The 21650-nt window shown below is 48.0% G+C and overlaps 1 protein-coding gene across 1 annotated transcript in view; it reads right to left on the bottom strand.

Annotated features, from left to right (window-relative positions):
* Nucleotides 1–21650, bottom strand: part of LOC105819163 (chromosome unknown open reading frame, human C10orf90) — a 209961-nt gene that overhangs the window by 15647 nt on the left and 172664 nt on the right. The window contains exons 5-7 of the mRNA XM_012655349.1: nucleotides 15753–16040; nucleotides 12628–12797; nucleotides 10329–10506 (exon numbers count right to left, since the gene is read on the bottom strand). Of these exons, the coding sequence (XP_012510803.1) occupies nucleotides 10329–10506; nucleotides 12628–12797; nucleotides 15753–16040 (636 nt within the window). The remainder of the gene's footprint in view (nucleotides 1–10328; nucleotides 10507–12627; nucleotides 12798–15752; nucleotides 16041–21650) is intronic.

Raw genomic sequence — 21650 nt, 5'->3', positions numbered from 1 at the left:
CAAAATTGGCAAATCTTTAGCTAGACTGAGAAAGAGAGAGAAGACAAATATAATCAGAAATGACAGAGGAGACATTAAAACTTATACCGTAGAAATACAAAGGAAAGAAGAAAGAATTAGTGAGCCTGAAGACAGGCTACTTGAAAATACACAGTAAGAAGAGAAAAAAGAAAAAAAGAAAAAAATAATAAAAAAGAATGAAGCACACCTACATGATCTAGAAAATAGACTCGAAAGGGCAAATCCAAGTGTTATTGGTCTTAAAGAGGACGGAGAGAGGGAGAGAGGGAGGGAGAGAGAGAGACAGACAGACAGACAGACACAGGTAGAAAGTTTATTCAAAGAAATAATAACAAAGAACATTCCAAACCCAGAGAAAAATATCAATATTAGGGTACAAGAAGATCATAGAACACCAAGCAGATTTAAGCCAAACAAGACTACATCAAGGCATTTAATAATCGAGCTCCCAAAGGTCACAGATAAAAACCCCAAGGGAGGCAAGAGAAAAGAAAAAATAAATAACCTAGAAAAGAGCTTCAATACATCTGGCAGCAGAAACCTTAAAGGCCAAGAGAGAGTGGCAGGACATATTCAAAATGCTGAAGGAAGAGAATCTTAACCCTAGAATATTATATCCTACAAAAATATCCTTTGAATATGAAGGAGAAATAAAGACTTCCCCAGACAAACAAAAGCTGAGGAATTTCATCAACACCAGACCTGTTCTATAAGAAATGCTGAAAGGAGTTCTTCAATTTGAAAGAAAAAGACATTAATGAACAAGAAGAAATCATCTGAAGTATACAACTCACTGGTAATGTTAATACACAAATACAGGATACTCTATTGCTATAATTGCAATACATAAACCACTCAGATCTTGAGTAGGAAAACTAAAAGACAAACCTATTAAAAGTAACTACAACAAATTTTTGAGAGATTGGTAGTATAAAAAGATATGGATTGAAACAACAAAATGTTAAAAACTGGAGAGGTGGGGAATGGAGTTAAAGTGCAGAATTTCTGTTAGATTTCTCTTTGCTTGTTTATTTGTTTGTAAAGCAGAGTTGTCATATGTTTAAAATGATTATAAAATGTGCTTTGCAAGCCTCATTGTAACCTCAAATCAAAAAACCTGCAACAGATACACAAAATATAAAAAGCAAGAAATTAAAACACACTACCAGAGAAAATCACTCTTAACAAAGGAAGACAGGAAGGAAGGGAGGAAGAGAGGATCACCAAATGACCAGAAATCAAATAACAACATGGCAAGAGTAAGTCCTTATCTATCGATCATTACATGGAATGTGAATGGACTAAACTGTCCAACCAAAAGACATAGAGTGGCTGAATGGATAAAAAAAAAAAAAAAACGAGAGCCAACTACGTGTTTTCTGCAAGAAATCCACTTCACCTATAAAGACACCCATAGACTGAAAATTAAGGGATGGAAAAAGATATTCCATGCAAATGGAAACCAAAAAAAGAAGAGGAGTAGCCATACTTCTATAAGATAAAATAGATTTCAAGACAAAAACTGTGAGAGGAGACAAAGAAGGTCAGTATGTAATGATAAGGGTCAATGCAGCAAGAAGATACAACAATTCTAAATATATATGCACTCAACACTGGAGCACACAGATATATAAAGCAAATATTGTAAGAGCTAAAGAGAGGGAGAGAGACTCTAATACAATAATCACTGGAGACCTCAACACTTTACTTTCAACATTGAACAGATCATCTAGAAAGAAAATCAACAAAGAAACGTTGGATTTAGTCCGCCCTATAGACCACATGGATCTAATAGATATTTACAAAATGTTTCATCCATCAGCTACAGAATACATCCGTTCATGCATCATCTCAAGGATAGAACATATGTTAGCCCACAAAACAAGTTTTAAAAAATTCAAAAAAGTTTAAGTCATACCAAGTATTTTCTTTAACCACAATAGAATAAAGCTAGAAATTAATAACAGAAGAACACTGGAAAATGTGCAAACACATGGCAATTAAACAATATGCCTCAGAATGACCAGTGGGCCAATGAAAAGATTAAGAAGGAAATTTAAAAAATTCTCAAAATAAATGAAAATGAAAACACAACATATCAAAAACTATGAGATACAGAAAAAGTAGTAATAAGAAGAAAGTTTACAGCAATAAGTGTCTACATCAAAAAAGTAGAAAACTTAAAATATTAATAAACAACCTAATGAATCATATCAAAGAACTGAAAAACAAGAGCAAACCAAACCCCAAATTACCATTTCTATACTGTATGGTTACAGGTGATGAAAAATGGATTCTTTTTGACAATCAAAAGCATTTGCACATGGTTGGATAAAAATGAAATGCTGAAACACAGTCCAAAACCAAATATTCATTAAAAAAAGGTAATGGTGTCTAGTGGTCCGGCACTGGTATTATCCACTACAGCTTCATGAAACCTGGTCAATCCATTACAGCAGATGTCTGAGGCAACCAATTGGATGAAATGATGAGGATGCTTGCGATTAAGCAGCTGAGATTGGAATAGAGACAGACCAATTTTCTTGCAAGACAGTGCTCGACCACATGTCATACAAATAATGCTGTTCAAACTACAGAGGCTGGACTTGGAAACTGTCTGTCATCCACCGTATTCACCAGACCTTACACCAACTGACTACTACTTCCTCAGGCTTTGGACCACTTCTTGCAGGTAAAAATACTCTATTCTCAACAAGCTGTGGAAAATGCCTTTCACGATTTCATCACCACTCACTCTCCAGGCTTCTTCACTGCTGGCATAAACAAGCTATTATTAAGTTGGAAAAGCTGTGTCGATAGTTTAGGAGCATACTTTAATCATACTGCTTCTTATTTGAAATACAATAAACTAAACTTTTGATTTGAAGTTGGATATTTCATATTTAGTGATCTAATAGTAGAAGAAAAGAAATAATAAAGATCAGAGCAGAAATAAATGAAATTGAAATCAAAAAGATCAATGAAACAAAAAGTTGGTTTTTGAAAAGATAGACAAAATTGATACAACTTTAGCCAAACTAACAAAAAAAAGATAGAATACCTAAATAAATAAAGTCAGAGATGAAAAAGGAAACATTACAGCTGATACTGCAGAAATTCAAAGGATCGTTAGAGATTACTATGAGCAACTATATACCTATAAATTGGAAAACTTAGAAGAAATGGAAATGTAAACTAGTATACTTGCTATGGAAAATAGTATGGAGATTCCTCAAGAAATTAAAAATAGAACTACCATATGATCCAGCAATTCCACTTCTGGGTATATATCCAAAGGAAATGAAATCAGTATGTCAAAGAGATACTGGCACTCCTGTGTTCATTGCAGTATTATTCACAATAACCAAGATATTAACCTAAGCGTCCATCAACAGATGAATGGATAAAGAAAATGTGGTTTGTATATATCTGCGCACGCACACACACACACACACACACACACACACACTCACACACTCTAGACTATCATGGAGGAACCTGGAGGACATTATGCTAAGCGGAATAAACCAGGCACAGAAAGGCAAATGCTGCATGATCTCACTTACATGTGGAATCTGAAACAGTCAGACGCACAGAAAGCAAAGAGTAGAATTGTGGTTACCAAGAGCTGGAGTGGGGGACCTGGGGAGATGTTGGTCTAAAAGTACAAAGTTTTAGTTAGATAGGAGGAATAAGTTCTGGAATCCTATTGTGCACAATGGTGATTACTGTTAATAATAAAGTACCGTATACTTGACAATTACTAAGGGAGTAGATCTTAAATGTTCTTACCACAAAAAAAGGAATATTCGAGGTGATAGATTAATTATCCTTAATGAATCATTTCACGACATATACATATGTCAAAACACCATATGCCACAAATATATACAATTTTTATTTGTCAATTAAACCTTCGTAAGGCTGAAACTAAATGTGCGTTTTAATGACAAGTTTAACTATTCATTTAAAGGAACGTCAGCAATGGCTCGAATCACAACCTCCTATAAAACAGCTACATCCAGTACGAGAACCCTGATAGAATAACCGTTGATACGAAACTTATCGTTTGCTCCAATTCCAGGGTTTCCCAGCATTTTTTAGAGGCCCACAAAATATTGTGATTTATAGATGATTAATAAACTTTATATGCTTGTTGCCAAGTAGATTTATATCTGTAGTGTCACAGCAAGGTTTATTACTTAACTGCTTTGTAGAATATAAAGGGAAATCATTTGGAAAATAAAATCAAGGCAACGGGGAAAAAGGATCCCTCGTAAAGTCATCTTTCTTACTGTTCTGCAATTCGGTGTTTTTACCTTACGTTATTTTAATTGGAAGTAAAGCTGCCCTTTAAATCTATGTCTAATCAATAGGCACCAATCGATCTTTTCTTCTCACGTTCCTTAAAAGAACACAACACCTCGCGGTGTCTGCGAAGACACTAATGACAGTGAGCATGTGAATGTCTTTGAATTGGGAAATGGTCTCAAGTAATCCCCACTTCCTGTTTTCTTTGCAGACTGAGAAATAAAAATTTTTTGTCTGATAAGCACATTTAAAAATTCCTTTGTGAGTAATATTGGGAGAACTAATCCCAAATATTTATTCAAATGTTTTATGGAAAAACATCCTGAGATCAGATCAGGCAGCAGAGTAAGGACGAAGCGGCCGTGCCCGGCTGGCTGCATGGCGAGCACCTTTCGTTACTAAGACGACTTCCGCTGCCGCCTCCTACCTGCTGGGCCACGCCTTCAGCGGGATGCTCTGGAAATGCAAATTTTAATACTTGCTCCAGCCAAGAATCATCAGCGAGGGCAGATTTTTTGAAGAAGGAATTCTGCAGTGCCTTCTGGAGAATTCCGTTCCTCTATCAGTCCGTGATGTGAATGGCTCTGACTTGGCTCACCCTGGGAAGTCTGGACAACGCAGTTCAGATTAATTCGGTTTGATGTGCTAGACGCAGCTAGATCCAGAGTGACTTGGCGTGGTGTGTGCCCGCCAGCACCTACAGTCTAGGGAGACTGCCCCTTCACACCCACATGACTGTAATCCTGAGTGAAGAAGGTACCACCACGCCCATGTGACACGATCCAAAGTGAAGAAGGTGATCTAGAGAGACACAAGAATGCAAGAGCTACAAGCGCTCAAATGGGGGCAGGGGCCGGGGATGGGAGTCAGGGAGGGTTATGTGGAAGAAGAGGCTGCTTCTGATGGGTTTTCGACACATTCAAGATTAAGGGGACAGCCTTGAGAGCCACAGAAGAGGACCGCCACAGGCAGAGGGGGAACGGGCTGAGAACAGAAGGGAGGACCCTGTGCGTGAGCACTGTCAGGCTTTCCGAGTTGACTTCAGCATTGAGTTGGCAGCAGCAGGACTCACAGCAAAGTGCTCAGTGGAAAGTGAAAGGCAGCACGCAGGCCGGCGTGTGCACTACAGGAAGCAGAGGGGAGGGCCCGGGGGAGAGAGTTGAATGAAGAGGCTGGACCTGAGAGGGGCTTCTGAGGTGACGCAGGATTGTGTCGTGTAGAGAGGAGGAGGGGCAGATACTGCTTCTATCAGGCAGTTTAGGGACCCTGATCAGGAATGTTCTGGAGTTATGGAGGACAGTAAATGAGACCAACGGAGAAGGATGGAGGTGGGCAGCGTCAGATTGAGGGGGGTCTGGGTTTTAGGTCGGGGGTGGCAGCCATTGAGGCTCTGAAGCTGGGCCCGCAGCCCAGTGGGTGGCAGCCAGGGCCAGGTTCCAGGAGATTCCGTGCACACTGGAAGCCAAGGTGTGTTAATAGTGGATGGTGAAGGCTGCAACTGAAGGAGTGTCTACGACCTTCAGGTGCTGTACCCGCTGCTACCTGCAGCTGCCGTATCCCCTACGACCTGCAGGTGGTGTATCCCCTAGGAACTAAAGGTGGTGTATCCCCTAAGACCTGCAGGTACTCTATCCCCTAAGACTTCCCACTGCTGTAACCCCTACGACCTGCAGGTGCAGTCTCTCTTACGAACTGCAGGTGGTGTATCCCCTAAGACCTGTAGGTGCTGTACCTCCTACCACCTGCAGGTGCTATACCCCTTATGACCTATACCTGCTGTATCCCCTATGATCTTCAGGTGCTCTATCCTCTAAGACCTGCAGGTGGTGTATCCCCTACAACCTACAGGTGCTCTGTCCCATAGGAACTGCAGGTGCTGTACCATCTATGACCGGCAGGTGCTGTATCCCCTACGACCTCCAGGTTTTGTACTATCTATGACCTGTAGGTGCCCTACCATCCATGAGCTGCAGGTGCTGTATGCCCTAGGACCTGCGGGTGCTGTACCAAGCTTCTAGCTTATCCTGCTCTGGATTCATCCCCTAAGGTAGAAGCTATGACAAGGTTCTAAACACTCTAACTCCTGGTGATGTCGGCCTTTGAGCTTGACCTGATCCATGTGGAACCCCAGCAGCTGTGCAGCAATGATGGGGAAGCCTGGTTTATAGCTGCCAGGCCACTCTCGTGGACTGAACAGGCAGAACCCTGACTTGGGAGGAAGAGAGAGGCCTCGGATCAGAGAGTAGGTAATGTCAGAGACTGACGGCCAAGCCCGGCCTCCTGCCATCTTCCTGCAGCTTCCCTGGGTCTCAGCTTTTCTCCTCCGCAGCACGGCAGTTGCCACCTTCTTCCGGAGAACCTCTGGCATCCAGCCCCTCTGTGCAGCCCTGCCCTCCGGCCCGCCTTCGCTGCATCTTGCCTGGAGCTCCACTACACGGCTCCCAGCCTCAGCTTTGACCTCAGAGTGAGTTCCACTTAGTAGCAACAAAAACGGTTCATCTTGCCTCGGGCTTCTCTCTGGCCCCTCCACTGCCCCGTCCTGCCCCCGCTTCTACAGTCCAGTCATAGCTGAAACTGCGTGTCCCCAGCGACTTGTCACCACTGCTTTCCCCATCACCCTCCCCGTGCCGCGATTCACCTGCATAGTTTCTACTCATCCCATCCACACAGACCAATCCTCAGGTCTCCCCCACCAGGACCCTTCCATGTCCCCAGAGTGGGAGCAAGTCCACTGCCTGTGGGTTTCCATGGCAACCCAGACAAACCCATTTCTTGGCACTAAGCAAATCCCATGGTCATTGCCTCTGCACCTGCCTGCTTCCCCACAAGGTGGAGAGACCATGGACTGTGCCCAGCACACAGTGGGTTCCCAAACAAGCTTTAAAGATGGACGAAGAAGTTCCTTCTGTCACTGCTACAGCTGTGTGAAGGTGGGCCAGGTGGCTCCTGGGAGGGGAAGAGACTTCAGCATTGTGTTTATTGGCTTCAAGGGTTCAAACTACAGGTGACAAGATTGTACAGATATGCTAGACACTATAGCCAGGACCTTTATAATGCCACTCCCTGGTCCCTCTGGAGTCTCTAGTTGTTTGTGAAAATTCTCCTGCCTCCAAACAAGGGGCCTAACCCTAATTAGTACACGTGTCACTGCCCCGAGCCGGACGGCTGCTCGGATTTCCTGAAGCATCGCTGGGCCCCCGGTCCTCGCCGTAATCGCCCCTGCAAGTCCAGGTGCTCACTTCGGTGGCATCGTCAGCTGCCAGAGCTGCCACCTGAACCTCTCAGGTCTGTCCCTGAGCCAAGACCGCTTGGGGAGCCCCGATCCCAGGCAGCCACCCCAGCACCGAAAGCAAATGCGAGTCTTCTCTTTACCAGACGCCTTGACGCCGCAGCCAGAGCCTGCTCACGCATATGATTTATTAACTAATTTAGCATGTAAGAAAAACATCTGCATTTCGCTTTTATCATCTTGCCAGCAGACAGGCTGAAGACAAGATGTGCACTGCAGACTTGTTTAATGGGGCCTTAAACATTCCCTCTCACTTGCCCAAGCTCACACGAGGCTCTGGTTTCAGAGGTTTTCCGATTTCATTGACCTAACACAAACAAACACGAAAGTAAAGCTCTCATCAACACATAAATACTGCAGGGCCAGGTCAGAACGGCTGTCAAATCCGAGCCGGCCAAGTCCCACCGAGAGCATGCACGTCTCCAGGACTGTCGGAAACTGGGGGGTAAAAAGGTGCCTTGGTTATTTAAAATTATGGACGGGGCCTGGTCGCCTTTTATTATATCTGATTTTAAGCTTTTCATTTAAAGGAATGCAGACTTGTAAGAATGTTTGTTTTGGGCAAACACCACCGTTGGATGATGTAGTGAGAACTGTGTCCCCTCAAAAAGATATGTTTAAGTGTTAAGCCCCCATAACTGTCAATGTGACCCTTTGTGGACATAGGGTCTTCGAGATGCAATTGTGCTAAGACGAGGTTGCACTGGGTTAGGGCGAGCTCTAGTCCAACAACTAGTGTCTTCATGAGAAGAGAAACTTGGAACACAGAGACACAGACCCAGGGAAGGAAGCCGCATGAGGACCAAGGTGGAGACTGCAGTGCCGAGTCCACGAGCCACGGAATTCCAAGGCTCGCTAGAAGCCCCCAGAAGCTGGGAGAGTGGCCCAGGGTTTTCCTCGGAGCCTCCAGAAGGAACTAACCCCCGATTTTGACTTCTGGCCTCCGGAGCAGTAAGAAAGTAAGTTTCTGTTCTAGTAAGCCATCTTGTTTGTGGTAAATTCTTACAGCAGCCCCAGGAAACCAACACAGATGTCCGAGGCCGCATCACCTCCATGTCTGGAATGACGGGACTCCAGACCTCTGGTGGCTGGCAGTGCACAGCCGGGAGGTGCTGGCCCCGGAGAGGAGGGACCCAGCACAGCACCACACCCGGCAAGTCCGCTCATGCCCCCGGGTCTCTGTGTCTTCCCACTCAAAGGGAAGGGACCAGGCTGAAAAGGAAGCCCCTCGGATGCCGCTTCGGCTATGCACGTGCATTATCTTGAGCTCTAAAGTGGCGCCCTCCTTTATTTGTTGGTGACAGACTTGTAGCCTGATCACTTGATCAAGCAGCATCTTCAGGACAGCCTGGATCCAGCACCCAGCCCTGCCCGGGGCAAGTGTGGCCATCGACGGCCCTGGGGGCCCAGCGTGGCCGGCATTTGGTCTTCACAGCACCTCGAGATGTCTGTGCCTGAACCCAGGTGGCTCTTTGCTGGGCCAGCGACGAAAGAGCTTTCTGGAGAGCACACCCAAATCGAGCCTGTATCTGCCAGGGGGCTTGAAACGCTGGTTAGAGACACATTTTTCCGTGGGGGAATTTCTCTGCACGTCCATTTTGCTGAGTTCCTCAGATTGGCATACTGGAAGGTGTCATGGGGGAGGGGCAGCAGGTGTTTTGCCAAATCCTTAACCGTGAGAAGGACGCGTTCAAGTTCACCTTTCACCAAGGCCTTTAGACAACTCTGCCAGCAGTGCTCTGGTGGGAGGAAGGAGACTCAGCTCGCCAGAGGGCAAGGGAGGTCGAGAGGAATTCTACTACGACACCCTTTCTCCTGTCCCTCTGGCCCCCTTAAAAGATCTTGGTTATGTTTGCTGAGCTGAATTTACTGAATATGGCTATTTCCCCAGGAGACTTTCATTCAGAACGACACTCACGATTTCACCTCCTAGGGACCAAAACATTTTCCTAAGGAAGAAAGATCTCATTCCTCTATCCAAAGGAATAAAACTGAGGTTTCTCCAGGCCTCCAGATTTTAAGATTTGGGTTGGCAGGCCACAAGAATGTGCTCCGATGTTCCTCATCCCTGCCTTTGTCTCTTTTTGTTATTCTTGCTGGTTTAATAGTCTGTTTATAAGCTCTGTGAAGAAAGCAGTGAGGTCAGTCTTGCTCACGTTGTTACTCCCAGCTCCTAGCACGGCATCCAGAGAAGGTTCCTGATAACTCCTTCTCCAGTGAGTGAATGAGCGCCCTGCCTCCCAGGGTCAGCTCGACACTGGCCTCGCGGTGCTGGGAAGCCGGCCATCCGCTCTCTGAGTTCGCAGCAGGAAAGGGCTTTCGAGATGACGAATGTTGATGCAGACAAGCTGGAGTCAACCTCTCACCCTGAAATCTGTTTTGCAATCTATAAAGGGCAAAGGGGACCTCTTGCAAATATCTGTTAGGAGCCAAGAATTTGAACTTGCTACCCTGGCTGCTACAGTGCTGTGGCTTCTTTCCCAGCTGTGATGGTAAATTTGTGTCCCAAGCTGTTTCTGCTGAGCTCGGTGCCCATATGTAACCTCTCCCAGGGGCTGGCCCCCGGGGCAGGCTTTATGACGCTGAGGGTCAGCCACTCAGGCCCCACACGGGTTCCGTGTGAGTCAGTGGCAGCATCTGGAACCGTCACCCCCAGGTGAAGGCTCCGGTCCCAAGAACCCTCCCACCCCGGCCACCTGCCGCTTACCACTAAGAGGGTGGGGAACGGTGAACTGCTTCTTGTTGGCGCGGACGGGAAGGAGGCTCTGTTTCTGCCCCGGGTTCTCCTTCCGCTGTGCCCGTCTCTGCTGTGCCATGTGTTCCAGCTTCTTCAGCCGTTCTTGCGAGCGAGAAATGAACTGAGGTTTACGAACTTCCAGCGCTTCCTAATTGGAGCAAAGGAAATATTTTACTTTTCAGAGAAGTGACACAGAAAGGCAGCACAGCCATCCCATTTGGCCAAGAAGCTGTTTGAAAGTGCAACACTCAGAGACCAAAGCCACAGTGCAAAAAGCACATCACAGTTTTCTTCCAGGACCTGTGTAAAGACGGTGACAGACAAGCGGTGACACAGGGCCTGGTGGTCAGTCCTGGCCGGCACCAAGGGCTCCACTGGGCAGGATGAACCAGTAACCAGCGTCGAACCTTAGAGTGCGAAGGGAACACCTGCCCCTTTGGCCTTCTGCCCCGTCAAGTCACTCGTTCCCCAAAGACCAAGAGCTGAGAGCCCCACGGTCCACACTCCAGAGAGACACGGTGGGGCAGGATTGGGGTGCGACGAGTCACTTGAATCTGTTGGCGACTGGACGCCTTAAGGGGCACAAACACAGATCATCCACCCAGTGTGAAAAATGTGCCTTTTCAGGAGAAACCATAACTGCGGCTAAAGGAAACAACTCCTTTTGGGTAGAAATTGTTGGGAGGAAATCTTGGCCTGCGCGGAATGGCTCTGGGAGCTCCACAAAACAGGTCCAAAGTCCCTGTGTCTCACTTCAGCCTCATCTCTCCGCCTGCATGCCCTATGCCACCCCCACGGGCCTACTGAGCAAGACTCCCTGCCCCCGGCTCTGTGCCAGACGCCGGCCGGCCGCTCCTGTGTTCGTCGTCTCCAGGAATCACATGGATTCGGGAAGGCAGGCATATCTCCTTCCCTTTGCCAGATGCAAAGCTGAGGGTCGGGGTAGTTGGGGAGTCCTGTGCTTTTCCCGCATTGCCTTTCATTGTCTTAACTTGCTACCCCTTGAGTGCCTCTGCTCAGATTGTCCCCTTGCCTGGAGTGCCACCCACAGTGAAACCCATTGGCCCATCCTGTCTCCCCCAAAAGCCCATTGGAGCTCCCCATTCAGCCCAAGCATCCTGATACTTCACTAAGGGCCTCGAGCAAGAGTGATCCACACGTTTACCTCCGTGCTAGGCTGTGAGCTCTGGAAAGCACGGGCCATGTCACACTGACGACGCATCGCTCACAGCCACTGGCCTGAGCCCTGCACATAGCAGGTGCTCGGCAAAGGTTCACCAGGTGTGCTGCCATGACCAAAATGTTCCTCTGCCCCATTCTGCTCCCAGCCCTGGGGAGCTCAGGGTTCCCAGGGGGAGGGCAGCGTGGGCTCTGTCCATGTCATGCATGTGGCCCTGGTAGCCGAACTGGGAAAGGAGTCGTCTCAGCCAGCACCAGCCTCGAGGTACCAGGCACCACAACGCATAAGTCACAGGGTGTGCCGAAGCTTCAGGAGAGTTCCAGGCCTGGAGATACGGCCCCTGGGAATGGCCTATTGGCCCAGATGTGGCCACTGCCTCGATGGCTCACCCGCCCAAGGACAGCCCTTGAGGCTTAGGTTGCTTTGGGGTCCCCACAAGTGTCTCCCCCAGGGCCCACTGAGCAGGTGGTTATGGTGCCATCTCCACAGTGGCAGGGAGGTTTGCAGCCTCGTTAAGTGCTTACAGGGAAGGTGTGGCTGACTACGCAATATGCCCTTAGCAGGGGCTTTCTCTTAGCTTGTTTGCCCTCTTCAGTTCTATATCTCTGCATGTCTTGAACGTTAAAAAATGCGTCCATATTACTTCTACAATCAGAAAAGATGGCGAACGAAAACTTTCAGATCCTCCCATTTATGGCTGCGTGACTTTGGGCAACTTCCCCAATCTTTCACTGGCTCGACGTCCTCATCTGAAGATGGGGTGGTGTCCAGGGGCTTCTGCCTCCTTGGGGTCTCATGAGGATTGAAGGCTCTGGTGTCGGTGAGTGACCTGTGTGCCGTCTGGGCACCTGTCACTGGTGTGATTATTGTCACTGCCGACAGTATTTGCTTCTGCTCTGGAGGGCTCAGTGGCATCTCCGTCATTCGGATAGTGAAACAGAAAGCCTCGGGGACCTGCCCGGAGTCACACAGCCACTGAGAATGGGAGTCAGGTTTCCAGCCTCAGAGGTGGAAGTGGGGTCACCCACTGATGCCCCAGGAAGGGTCTCCCCGGGTGGGAGTCCCTCCATGACGCACAGAAGGCCTTACCTGTAAGGTCAAGGAGTTTGCAGGCGTTTGCTGAGGCTCAGAGCAGTCGTCACATGGGGCGGGACTCTCTGGCCCCTCGGGGGGCGCTGGCGAGGGCTCAGGTGTGGTGGGGTCCTCGCTCTTCTTACACTCCTTTATTTTCACCACCAAGTCACAGCAGGTGTAGTCTCCTGGGAGAGAAGATTTAGAATCCCATTTAGAGGGCACCGAGCAATTTTCACCTGCTTCCTCAATACCATTAGACATAGAAGACAGTCGTGAAAATGGAAATGCCAGCGGATTGTTAATGGGCCTCGTTAAGCCGACAAGATCATGCCCCACCACAGACCCTCACAGATGCCCTGGTCACAGGGAGGGACGTTCACATTCAAGCAGCTTCACAAGGGCTAATTATGCCATGGCGGTGTCCCTGCAGATGTTTCCAGCGCCTTTGCTCACAATGAAAGGAAACTTTGGTATTCTGTGCCTCACATTAAGTGTGTCTTGCACAATTATTACAGTTCAGTTATTTGGGGACAGTGTATTAATCTATGCTATGTCTACACTAATGATATAAGGAGGGAGGACTGGTATTCAATTATTTACCCCTCCTCTTCATTTGCCAGAGACTACCACCAGCTCTGCATAAGTAATTAGAATGATTTTCTCTCTATGCTGGTTTTGGCCTCTTCCTGGGGCCATTTTGATGTTCCCTTGTGGAAACGGTCAGGAAATGAATTGATTCAACAGCATCAATTGCTGGCCACTTACTGGCCAATGCCTCAGCCTGGAACACAACATCCTTCAGTCTACCCTGAGGCCACCGCCCTGAGCCCCGTCCTCACCCACTGCACCTGCCCCACCTCACAGCCTCCCCGAACCACTCCAGTGCCGAACCCGACAGCCTTTTCCTCATTCCTTGCCCCATGTGCTCTGATATCTCCACGAAGTCCAGTGACCTCCTACCTCCAGGCTGAGCGCAAACCTTCAAAAAGCCTCCCTCCCCTTCCAAGGCAGGACCCACATGGGGTTGGAAGATGATGTCTTAACCCCACAAGCCTGGGACTCCCTCCTGGGCTGAACCATGTCACAGCTACCCTGCGCCTCTCCATGGCGCCAAGCTAGGTGCCCAAGGGAGCTTGTTCTGCTGGAAGTGAAGAGATGACCATCAGGGGCTCACCTGGCCACAGGATGCATCTCCTGTGACTCTTATATCTGAACCCCCTGTGGTAATTGTCACCATTGACGCCTGGATCATCTCTGGCCTAGACTAGCCGTCCGATCTCTACTCAGAATCCACCATGGTCCTTACTACCTGCAAGCCCAAGCCAACCACACTTTTCATGGCTGTTCATGGTGGGTGGCCCACCCCCAGCTGTCACCTGGGAGTCTCTACCAACACCACACTGCTTAGAGGGTCTCAAGTCCTGCTCCTTCATTTTCCCAAATATTTGCTCTTGTTCCATCTGGAGGATTTCCCTGTGGCCCGCCTTCCCTCAGGTCTAACCACCAGCCCCCAGCCCCTCCTGCAGAGTTAACTCTCCTCGCCGCACCATTTCCACTGCTGCTCGGGAATGCCTCTCTGGCTCACCCTGTACCCAGGGAAGCCACGGTTTCTGTGCATCCTTCCCCACATCCTCTCCACCAGCAGAACCAGCAACCCAAGGGCCAGCCCTGACATCCCATCTTCTTCTCTGCTCAGAAAAAAACCTGTCCCTTGGATCCTGGAAGTCTCTGTGACTGTGTCCCCACCCCCTGAACAGCGACACCACCCACTGGCTGGGTCTCAGCCCCTGGCTGGCCCCTCTCCATCTGCCCTCCACACTGCTCATGAGACAGTTTCCTCCAGAGAAAATCTAATTATGTCTCTTCCCCTTCGAAGACTTGGCTCTGCCTTCAGTCCGAACTCTTTAGTGGGTTCAGCAAGGCCTTCCAACCTGACCCACGTGACCCCTGCGGACTCACAGCACCCCATCCCCGCTGCACCCTGGCCCTGGCCCCTCCACACGTCCTCAGTCAGCCACGTTCTTCCAGCGACTCTGCCTTGTGCGCCTTCTCCTCCGCCTGCGATGCTATTTGCCCTGGGTCTGAATTTTAAACCTCTAGCATACTTTCAACTTCCTGCTCAAAATCACTTCCTTGGGGAAGACATCTCTGCTCAGACCCTGTTCAGAGTGTTGGGGGCGTCCTCGGCTTCCCAATAGCCCACCACACAGGCATAGCCATGCTGCGACTGTCTCCTGCATGACTGAGAGCCTGGAGGGCAGGAAGCACGGAGCACAGCCTGACATACAGTAGGTGTTTAATAAGTGCTTCTCCAATGGATTAACGAATGAAGAGCTAGGGATTCACATGGTTGCCAGTGCAATTATCTTTATCAATTACCATAACCAATTGAACTTTTACTACCCAAAGCTAGATAATCTGGTACCTTTCTTCCTGTTGTTTTCCACAGTTATTTGAGAAATCTTTAGAGTGATAAGAAATCCAAAGTTTCCCACTGATACAATTGGGACCACAGACCATTTTTCTCCTTTATTCTTGTGTTCTTTCATATCTTCATATCTCATTGTTCACTGCCTTATTAGCAGTGATCAGCAGCTTGGCCTCCCGAGAAACGACAACTGGGTTCTAATTCTTGGCTCCCTCCTCTGTGAGAGGCTGCGTTTGGGACCTGTCTCAAACGTGTCTCTGGGTGCGTGTTGTGCCTGCTAAGTGGGGGCACAGGTGGGGCTACACTCCTCAGCCGCCGTCCCTGCTGTCAGTCATGGGGGCCTCTGGCAGCCTGGTGGACCCGCCGCCTTTGGAGCAGCCACGCTTGCACCCCAAACCTGCCTTAGCTGAGCCGAGAACCTGCTGTGTGCCTGGGAGTCAGGTGGGGAGGGACTTCCTCTTGGTCTCAGTGGTACTGGCCTTGCACACAGTAGGACTGGGAGTCACTGACCAACATAGGGCTGCCTTCTGGACGCTTGGGAGCTGGACTTGCCCACCATTTAAACCTGCCGGTTCTGCCACTCCCCTTCTCCAGCCGGAGAAGGGGCAGCGTGGTCAGACGAGCTTGTGTGACCAGGCCCAGGAAGACGCGGCACCACTTTCCGCAGGAATATCCAGAAAGAATTAGCTCAACCCGCCACCTCGCTCCTCACCTGTGAGGAGCTCTCTGTCTATCTGAGCACCCTCATCTTCCTGTGGAGATGCGTGTACATCTTGTACGGGGCCAAGAAACCCAGTAAAGGGGATTCTGGGTTTCAGGAAGCTTTGATGTCGTCTCTCTGTGGGCTCAGAAAGGTCACTAGACTGACAGTGATCACCTGGAGAACTGTCCCCATCGGGAAGGAAGTGTTTAGCGGGCTTCTGTTGCACTGGGGGAGCAGACAGAGTCACACGCGCTCCTCCTTGCTCCTTGCTGCTTCCAGGGAATACTTTCGTGTCTACTAAAAATAAAATGAGAGTTGTGCTTAGAGTATCTGCTGAGTCCAAGCTAATGTACTGACTTCTACAGCACACGGCGCTTTTCTGGGGACAGGCTTTGGGGCTACAGCACGACCTCAGGGAACTCGAGCAATCAGTACCCAAGGGCCACGTGCTCTCAAAACTTCCAATGTGTGACATCATTCCTGGTGAGATTTTCCCCAAAGCTCAGTCAGGAGCTCCATTTGTACACAATGCCATCACGCATAATATTAATATTTGGTTCTAAAGCCATAGTGCTCTTGTGGAGTCCTTAGGAACTTATATAACATTCTTTACAGTGAGCAACACAGTTGGCAATTTGGTACCTTGACTCTGGGGCCAGAGTACTTGGGTTCAAATCCCACCTCCACCATATTTAAACTATCCAGCCTCATCTATAAAATCTATGTGAGGATTACCAAGATATTAAATATCTATTTATTATATCACTTAGTTTTCTGTAATAAATTTATATATAATAATATTTTATGTAATTCACATAAGTACATTTTATATAACACATTCATATTATTTATCTAAATATCGATATTAAAGTCGAAGTGATGACATAATAAAATAATACTCCGTGCAAGTGTTTATTTAGCACAGTGCCTGATCCACAGGCAGCTTCTCGGAGGTGTGAGTTATCATCACTATTGCAGAAACACAGATGCCAAGTTACGTGCTACGGCAAGTACAGAGGTGGGAGGCAGTTTATCAGGTCCCTGTGCATAGCTCTACTGCGCAGTGGATTTACGGATGAGCACGGCGTGTCGCTTGCCTCCACACTGAATATCGAAAGCCTGGAGGCCACTGTATGTCCATCAATAGGAGGCCAGTTAGGTGACTTACAAGAAGTCCAGGCTCTGCAGCAGGTTATAAGGGTGAGGCAGATGCTCTCATATATGTGGAAGCATCTGTTGGATACATTCTTCAGTGAGCGAAGCAAAATGCGGGGCAGGGAGTCAGGTGCGCTTCCCCAGCAAATGCTTGTGTGCCGGGAATATCTCCAGAAGGACCCAGAAGACAGAGAAACTGTGCTACCTCCGGAGAGGGCAATGCAGGGCCAAGAAATTGACTTTCTTTTCACCGCCCATTTTGTACTCTGATTTTCTTAAATTTCTTTTCTTTTGGAATACTCCATAAATTTTCAACAGTTACTTGTTTTAAATGAGGCAGCGACTTCACTAGTTGTCCCCCGCCCCAAGCTGATACCACCGAAAGGCAGTGAACCCCCTGGGGAGAGCCAGTATTGCCGGTAGGGACGTGTCCTAACCTTCCTGGGTGCTGGGGCAGAGAAAAATGGGATAACGACGGCTGTTAGAAGATTCTCGCTGTATTTTGTGAAATGTCTTATATACAACAAGGAATTGAACTCGTGACTACCTGGCTCAGATAACCAACCTCTCAACAATTTCTTGGATGTCTGCCATTTGTCCCAACCCCTCTGTCCCCAAGTCTCTGGCGTTCCAGCCAACAAGGGCACGCTGTGTGGGTACAACTGGGCTGTGCGATAGAGAGGGGAGAACAAGAACGTGGGGGAGGGAAGGTCTCCCCAAAGCACAGGCGGGTCACCCTGATGGCTATCCATTTCCTGACTCACCAAGAGGATGAACCCAGCTTTCCATGGCCTTACTAACAGATAAACGAAATGTAGGTGAGGTGCCTACTGGGTCCCAGTGTTGGGTACACAGCAAGTACTGAAAAAATAGAAGCTGTTAGCCCTTATCATTTGGAGAGATTTGTCCACATATTGTAAAGTTGGCTTTGCTAAATTATATAGAAAAATCCTAAATTTTTATTTTAAAAATCATCAATTCTGTTTAAGTATAAAATATCATAGGTAGAAAAAGTCCTAAAATAGTCATTTCTTTATACATTGCTGCCTTTTTATTAGAAGCTCTCTTAAAGAATCTAAAACCAAATTGGTTACCAGTGATGTCGTCTCAATCTGTCAGGCAACATATTAATAGATCCATCCCGGTGTTAAATTCTTTAAATTAATGTATTTATTTATAGATTCATAGAGATCAACCAATCAATCTTTTCATCTATCCAGATATCTATTATCCATCTATCTCTCTATTTCTAGCTGGTTTAATGTAAATTCTTACGTGAACGATCCTGTATAAGTCAGATGTTCCACTTGCGACTTGAAAGAGTTAAAACTCCCAGGAAATAGAATATCATTAGAGTATTGGAGAAAAAAAAATATGCAGCCAAAGGACTTTGCTGGCAACTTATTGATCAGGTCTCTCTCTGTGGATTCCGACACGCACAATCAAGATCCGTGACATCACCCTCGGTTGGGCCTTCGCAGGGAAAGGCGGCTCTCAGGGTCTTTCTTCCCACACACTCTGCCTGCAGGTAGGATTTAGAGTTCTCTATTCATGCCCCAAGTTTTAAACCACATCACCCCACTGAGCACCTATGGCCACTGCAGGCTCTGCCCATCATAAGAGAAGCGTGACAAAGCGGCAGCCTGCACCGGGCATTTCTATTTCTTGAACTGAACTCAAAGCCGCCCTCCTGGGTCTGACAGGTGGAGAAGTTGGTGCACCGCAACTCCTTTAAATAGTAACCTTCCCTGTGTCCCCTTTTCTAAAACTGGTTGACATTCTGTTGCTCAACTATCCAGCAAACTCGCTTATCCCAGAATCAAGCTATGCACCAGGAAGTGAAGAAAAACCAACAAATAGATTCTACCGAATAGTCATAAATTCCTTCTATTAAACTCATATCCTTGACTTACAGAAGGGCCTTTTAGACCACGCCACAGTGCTTATTTATGTCTTTTCGAGTTCATTTTTACCGTGAAATGTACTATATTTATAATTTAAAGATATTAAATAGAGCACCCACAAAGCTACTTCCTAGATTAAGAAGCAGACATCACCTCCGAGCTGCTCCTGGAGATGACACCCACCCACATTCGACCCGGACACAACCGCTCACCTGAATTGGGGGTGACTCTGTTAATTGCTGTTGTCTCTTGTTTTCCCACCTATGTAGGTATCCTTAACTAATATGTTTTTAATACCAAAATCCTGAGCAGGAAGCACAAAGCTAGCTGTTTTAAGGTAAGCGCATCATTGCCTTGGGTAGACAAAAGCTTCCAGAAGCAAGTTCAGCAGATTGGCTGGGCCACGGCTTCCCTGAGAGCTTATGGAATGTGATTCTGGGGAAGACAGTGGCCAGCGTGGAAGAGCCCTGGACTCAAGGGGCTGACCACAGCTGGCATCAGGCAGGGCTGGCATGTGGCCAGGCATGTGGCTGGCAGGAATGAGGTCGGGGAGTGGGCCACTCTAGACCTTCTGTTCCTGACCTTGCCGTGGTCAGCTCCAGGCCTCAGGGGTAAGTGGAGGCAGGACACATTGCGGTGAAATGTGGGCCCAGAGCCAGTCCAAGCAGGGCGGGGGATGCGGTGGTAATTTTGAAGACCTCACAGCACATCATCGAGACCAGCTGAGAAGAGGCCAGGCAAGGACACCACCAGCCCACGCAGGTCCTTAGCACAGAGTGAGAAAAAGGTGTCCCTTCTTCAAGATACTTTACCTCCATTGGCCAGAAAATGTCATTATAAACCAACATGATAGAAAAAAAAAACACTTTACTGCTTCTGTCCAAATATTATGCCAATCTTTGATAGTCTCAGATGAGCCTCTTTTGAGCCAGTGGCTCCCCGTGGGCACACGGTTCTAATAACTGTGGCAGTTTTGATCACAGCAGAAAACTCAAAAGCGCGAGTGTTGCTATGCAGAGAGACCAGCGCAACAGCAAGGCTCTGTCGGTCAAATCTCAAAGGAAGAGCAAGAACACAGTAGATGCCTGAGCCCAGAGAGCACGGCTGTCTGGGGACATCTAACAGCCTCAGGCAGGTCAGTAACACACAGAACTCGTTTTAGAATCATGTATGTCCAAATCAGTTACTGTGAAGGTGTTTTTGAGTTAAAGACGAAACTTCAGCTCTCCAGAATATCTGCCTCTGTAGAGAAAGATTTTCTCTGAGGGTTGGGTCACAGCTCTGTGAAGCTTCCCGACCTTTTAAAACGGGCTTCAACCAACCAGTCAACCAAAGAGATGCTTCTGAACAAAGCCGGCCTCCTCGAGCCTAAGCCACAGGCTGCCCCTGACATCTGCATGTTTCTGGTGCTGTTGGCTTCTCCCGTCTTCATACAACGGACTGTTCCTTAGAAGTGCAGTGACCGCAGCTTGTCTCTGGGCCATCAACACAAACGTCAATTTCCAAACTCAACTGCAGGCTGCGCCTCGGGGTCTCCCAAAGGTCCTAATGCTGTTTCCATGACCCCCAGTGCCTGGAACTGCGCTCTTCCCTCAACACCTTTTTAAAGCTCTCAGGTCTGCATTTTATATGTAGCTTTCCTGTCTCACCTCTCTCCTTCACCTACGGGTTCTCCTCCAGCAAATCCTGAAACCACAGCACGTAAACGGAAACCGAATAAGCAAGCCCGGCAGGACTGGGTGCCAGTCAGGTGGAAACCCCCTCTGCATGGGCACCTGCAGGTGAAGTGGGGACTCCCCTCGTTTAGCACTGCGACACTGGAGGCTGCTCCAGGAGTGGGGCAAGGCGTTCTGCTGCGTGGAAGGGGAGGGAACAGGCAGCCACCACGGACTCTCAATAAACGCACACGTTTTCAAGCAAGTGTTGTTAGCTTTATTCTTTTCCTTTCAAAGGGGAGCAAAAACCTGAAAATACTTCCAATTACAATACATGGAAGATGAAATAAAAGAAAGTCAGGCTGGGCGCAGTGGCTCGTGCCTGTAACCCTAGCACTCTGGGAGGACTGCTTGAGCTCAGGAGCTCGAGACCATCCTGAGAAAGAGCAAGATCCCGTCTCAACTAAAAACAGAAAAATTAGCCGGGCATGGTGGCGCATGCCTGTAGTCCAGCTAATTGGGAGGCTGAGGCAGGAGGATTGCTTGAGCCCAGGAGATTGAGGTTGCTGTGAGCTAGGCTGATGCCACAGTACTCTAGCCTGGGCAACAGCAAGACTCTGTCTCAAAAAAAATAAATACAAAATAAATGAAAGAAAGCCAAGTTCTGTTGTGGCCTCTTGAGAAACAGGAGAGAAAGCAAACAAGCAATCTCTTACATGGGCAAGGGGGTTGGTATCGCTGTCTCTGCTCTTTTACTGGTCAAGCACTTTTGGCTGCTGCAAGTTAAAATCCTATTTCCTTATGTGGAAGTGGGTCTCTATTGGTATGGCTGCATTTCACCGCATCCAGACTTCTGTTTAAAATCAACTGATAATTGTTTCAGCACACTTCTGTTCGGTTTCTACAGACCGACGCCGCAGCCCAGGAAGGGAGTCAGAAACGGGGGAGGCGGCAGGCAGCAAATGGGATAACCAGCTCCCGGCAGAGGGAACCAGGGCTGTGCGCTGGGTTACCGAGGGTCCCAGAGACAATCCACACAGCAAAAGCAGAGCTGGAGCTGGCGCCATCGGGAAGAGGAGAGAGAGGAGAAATGGGAGGGTCAAAGGGGACAGCCGACCTGTAAGTCCGCCGGCAAGGATGAGGGGTATCCACAGACGGCCGGGCTGGAGGAAGCACACACTGAGTAAGACCTT

The sequence above is a fragment of the Propithecus coquereli genome, unplaced genomic scaffold (assembly GCF_000956105.1).
Source record: "Propithecus coquereli isolate 6110/MARCELLA unplaced genomic scaffold, Pcoq_1.0 Scaffold473, whole genome shotgun sequence".
Classification (NCBI taxonomy): domain Eukaryota; kingdom Metazoa; phylum Chordata; class Mammalia; order Primates; family Indriidae; genus Propithecus; species Propithecus coquereli.
Note: the sequence above shows the minus strand (reverse complement) of the source record. Positions and strands in the feature narration are given on the sequence as shown.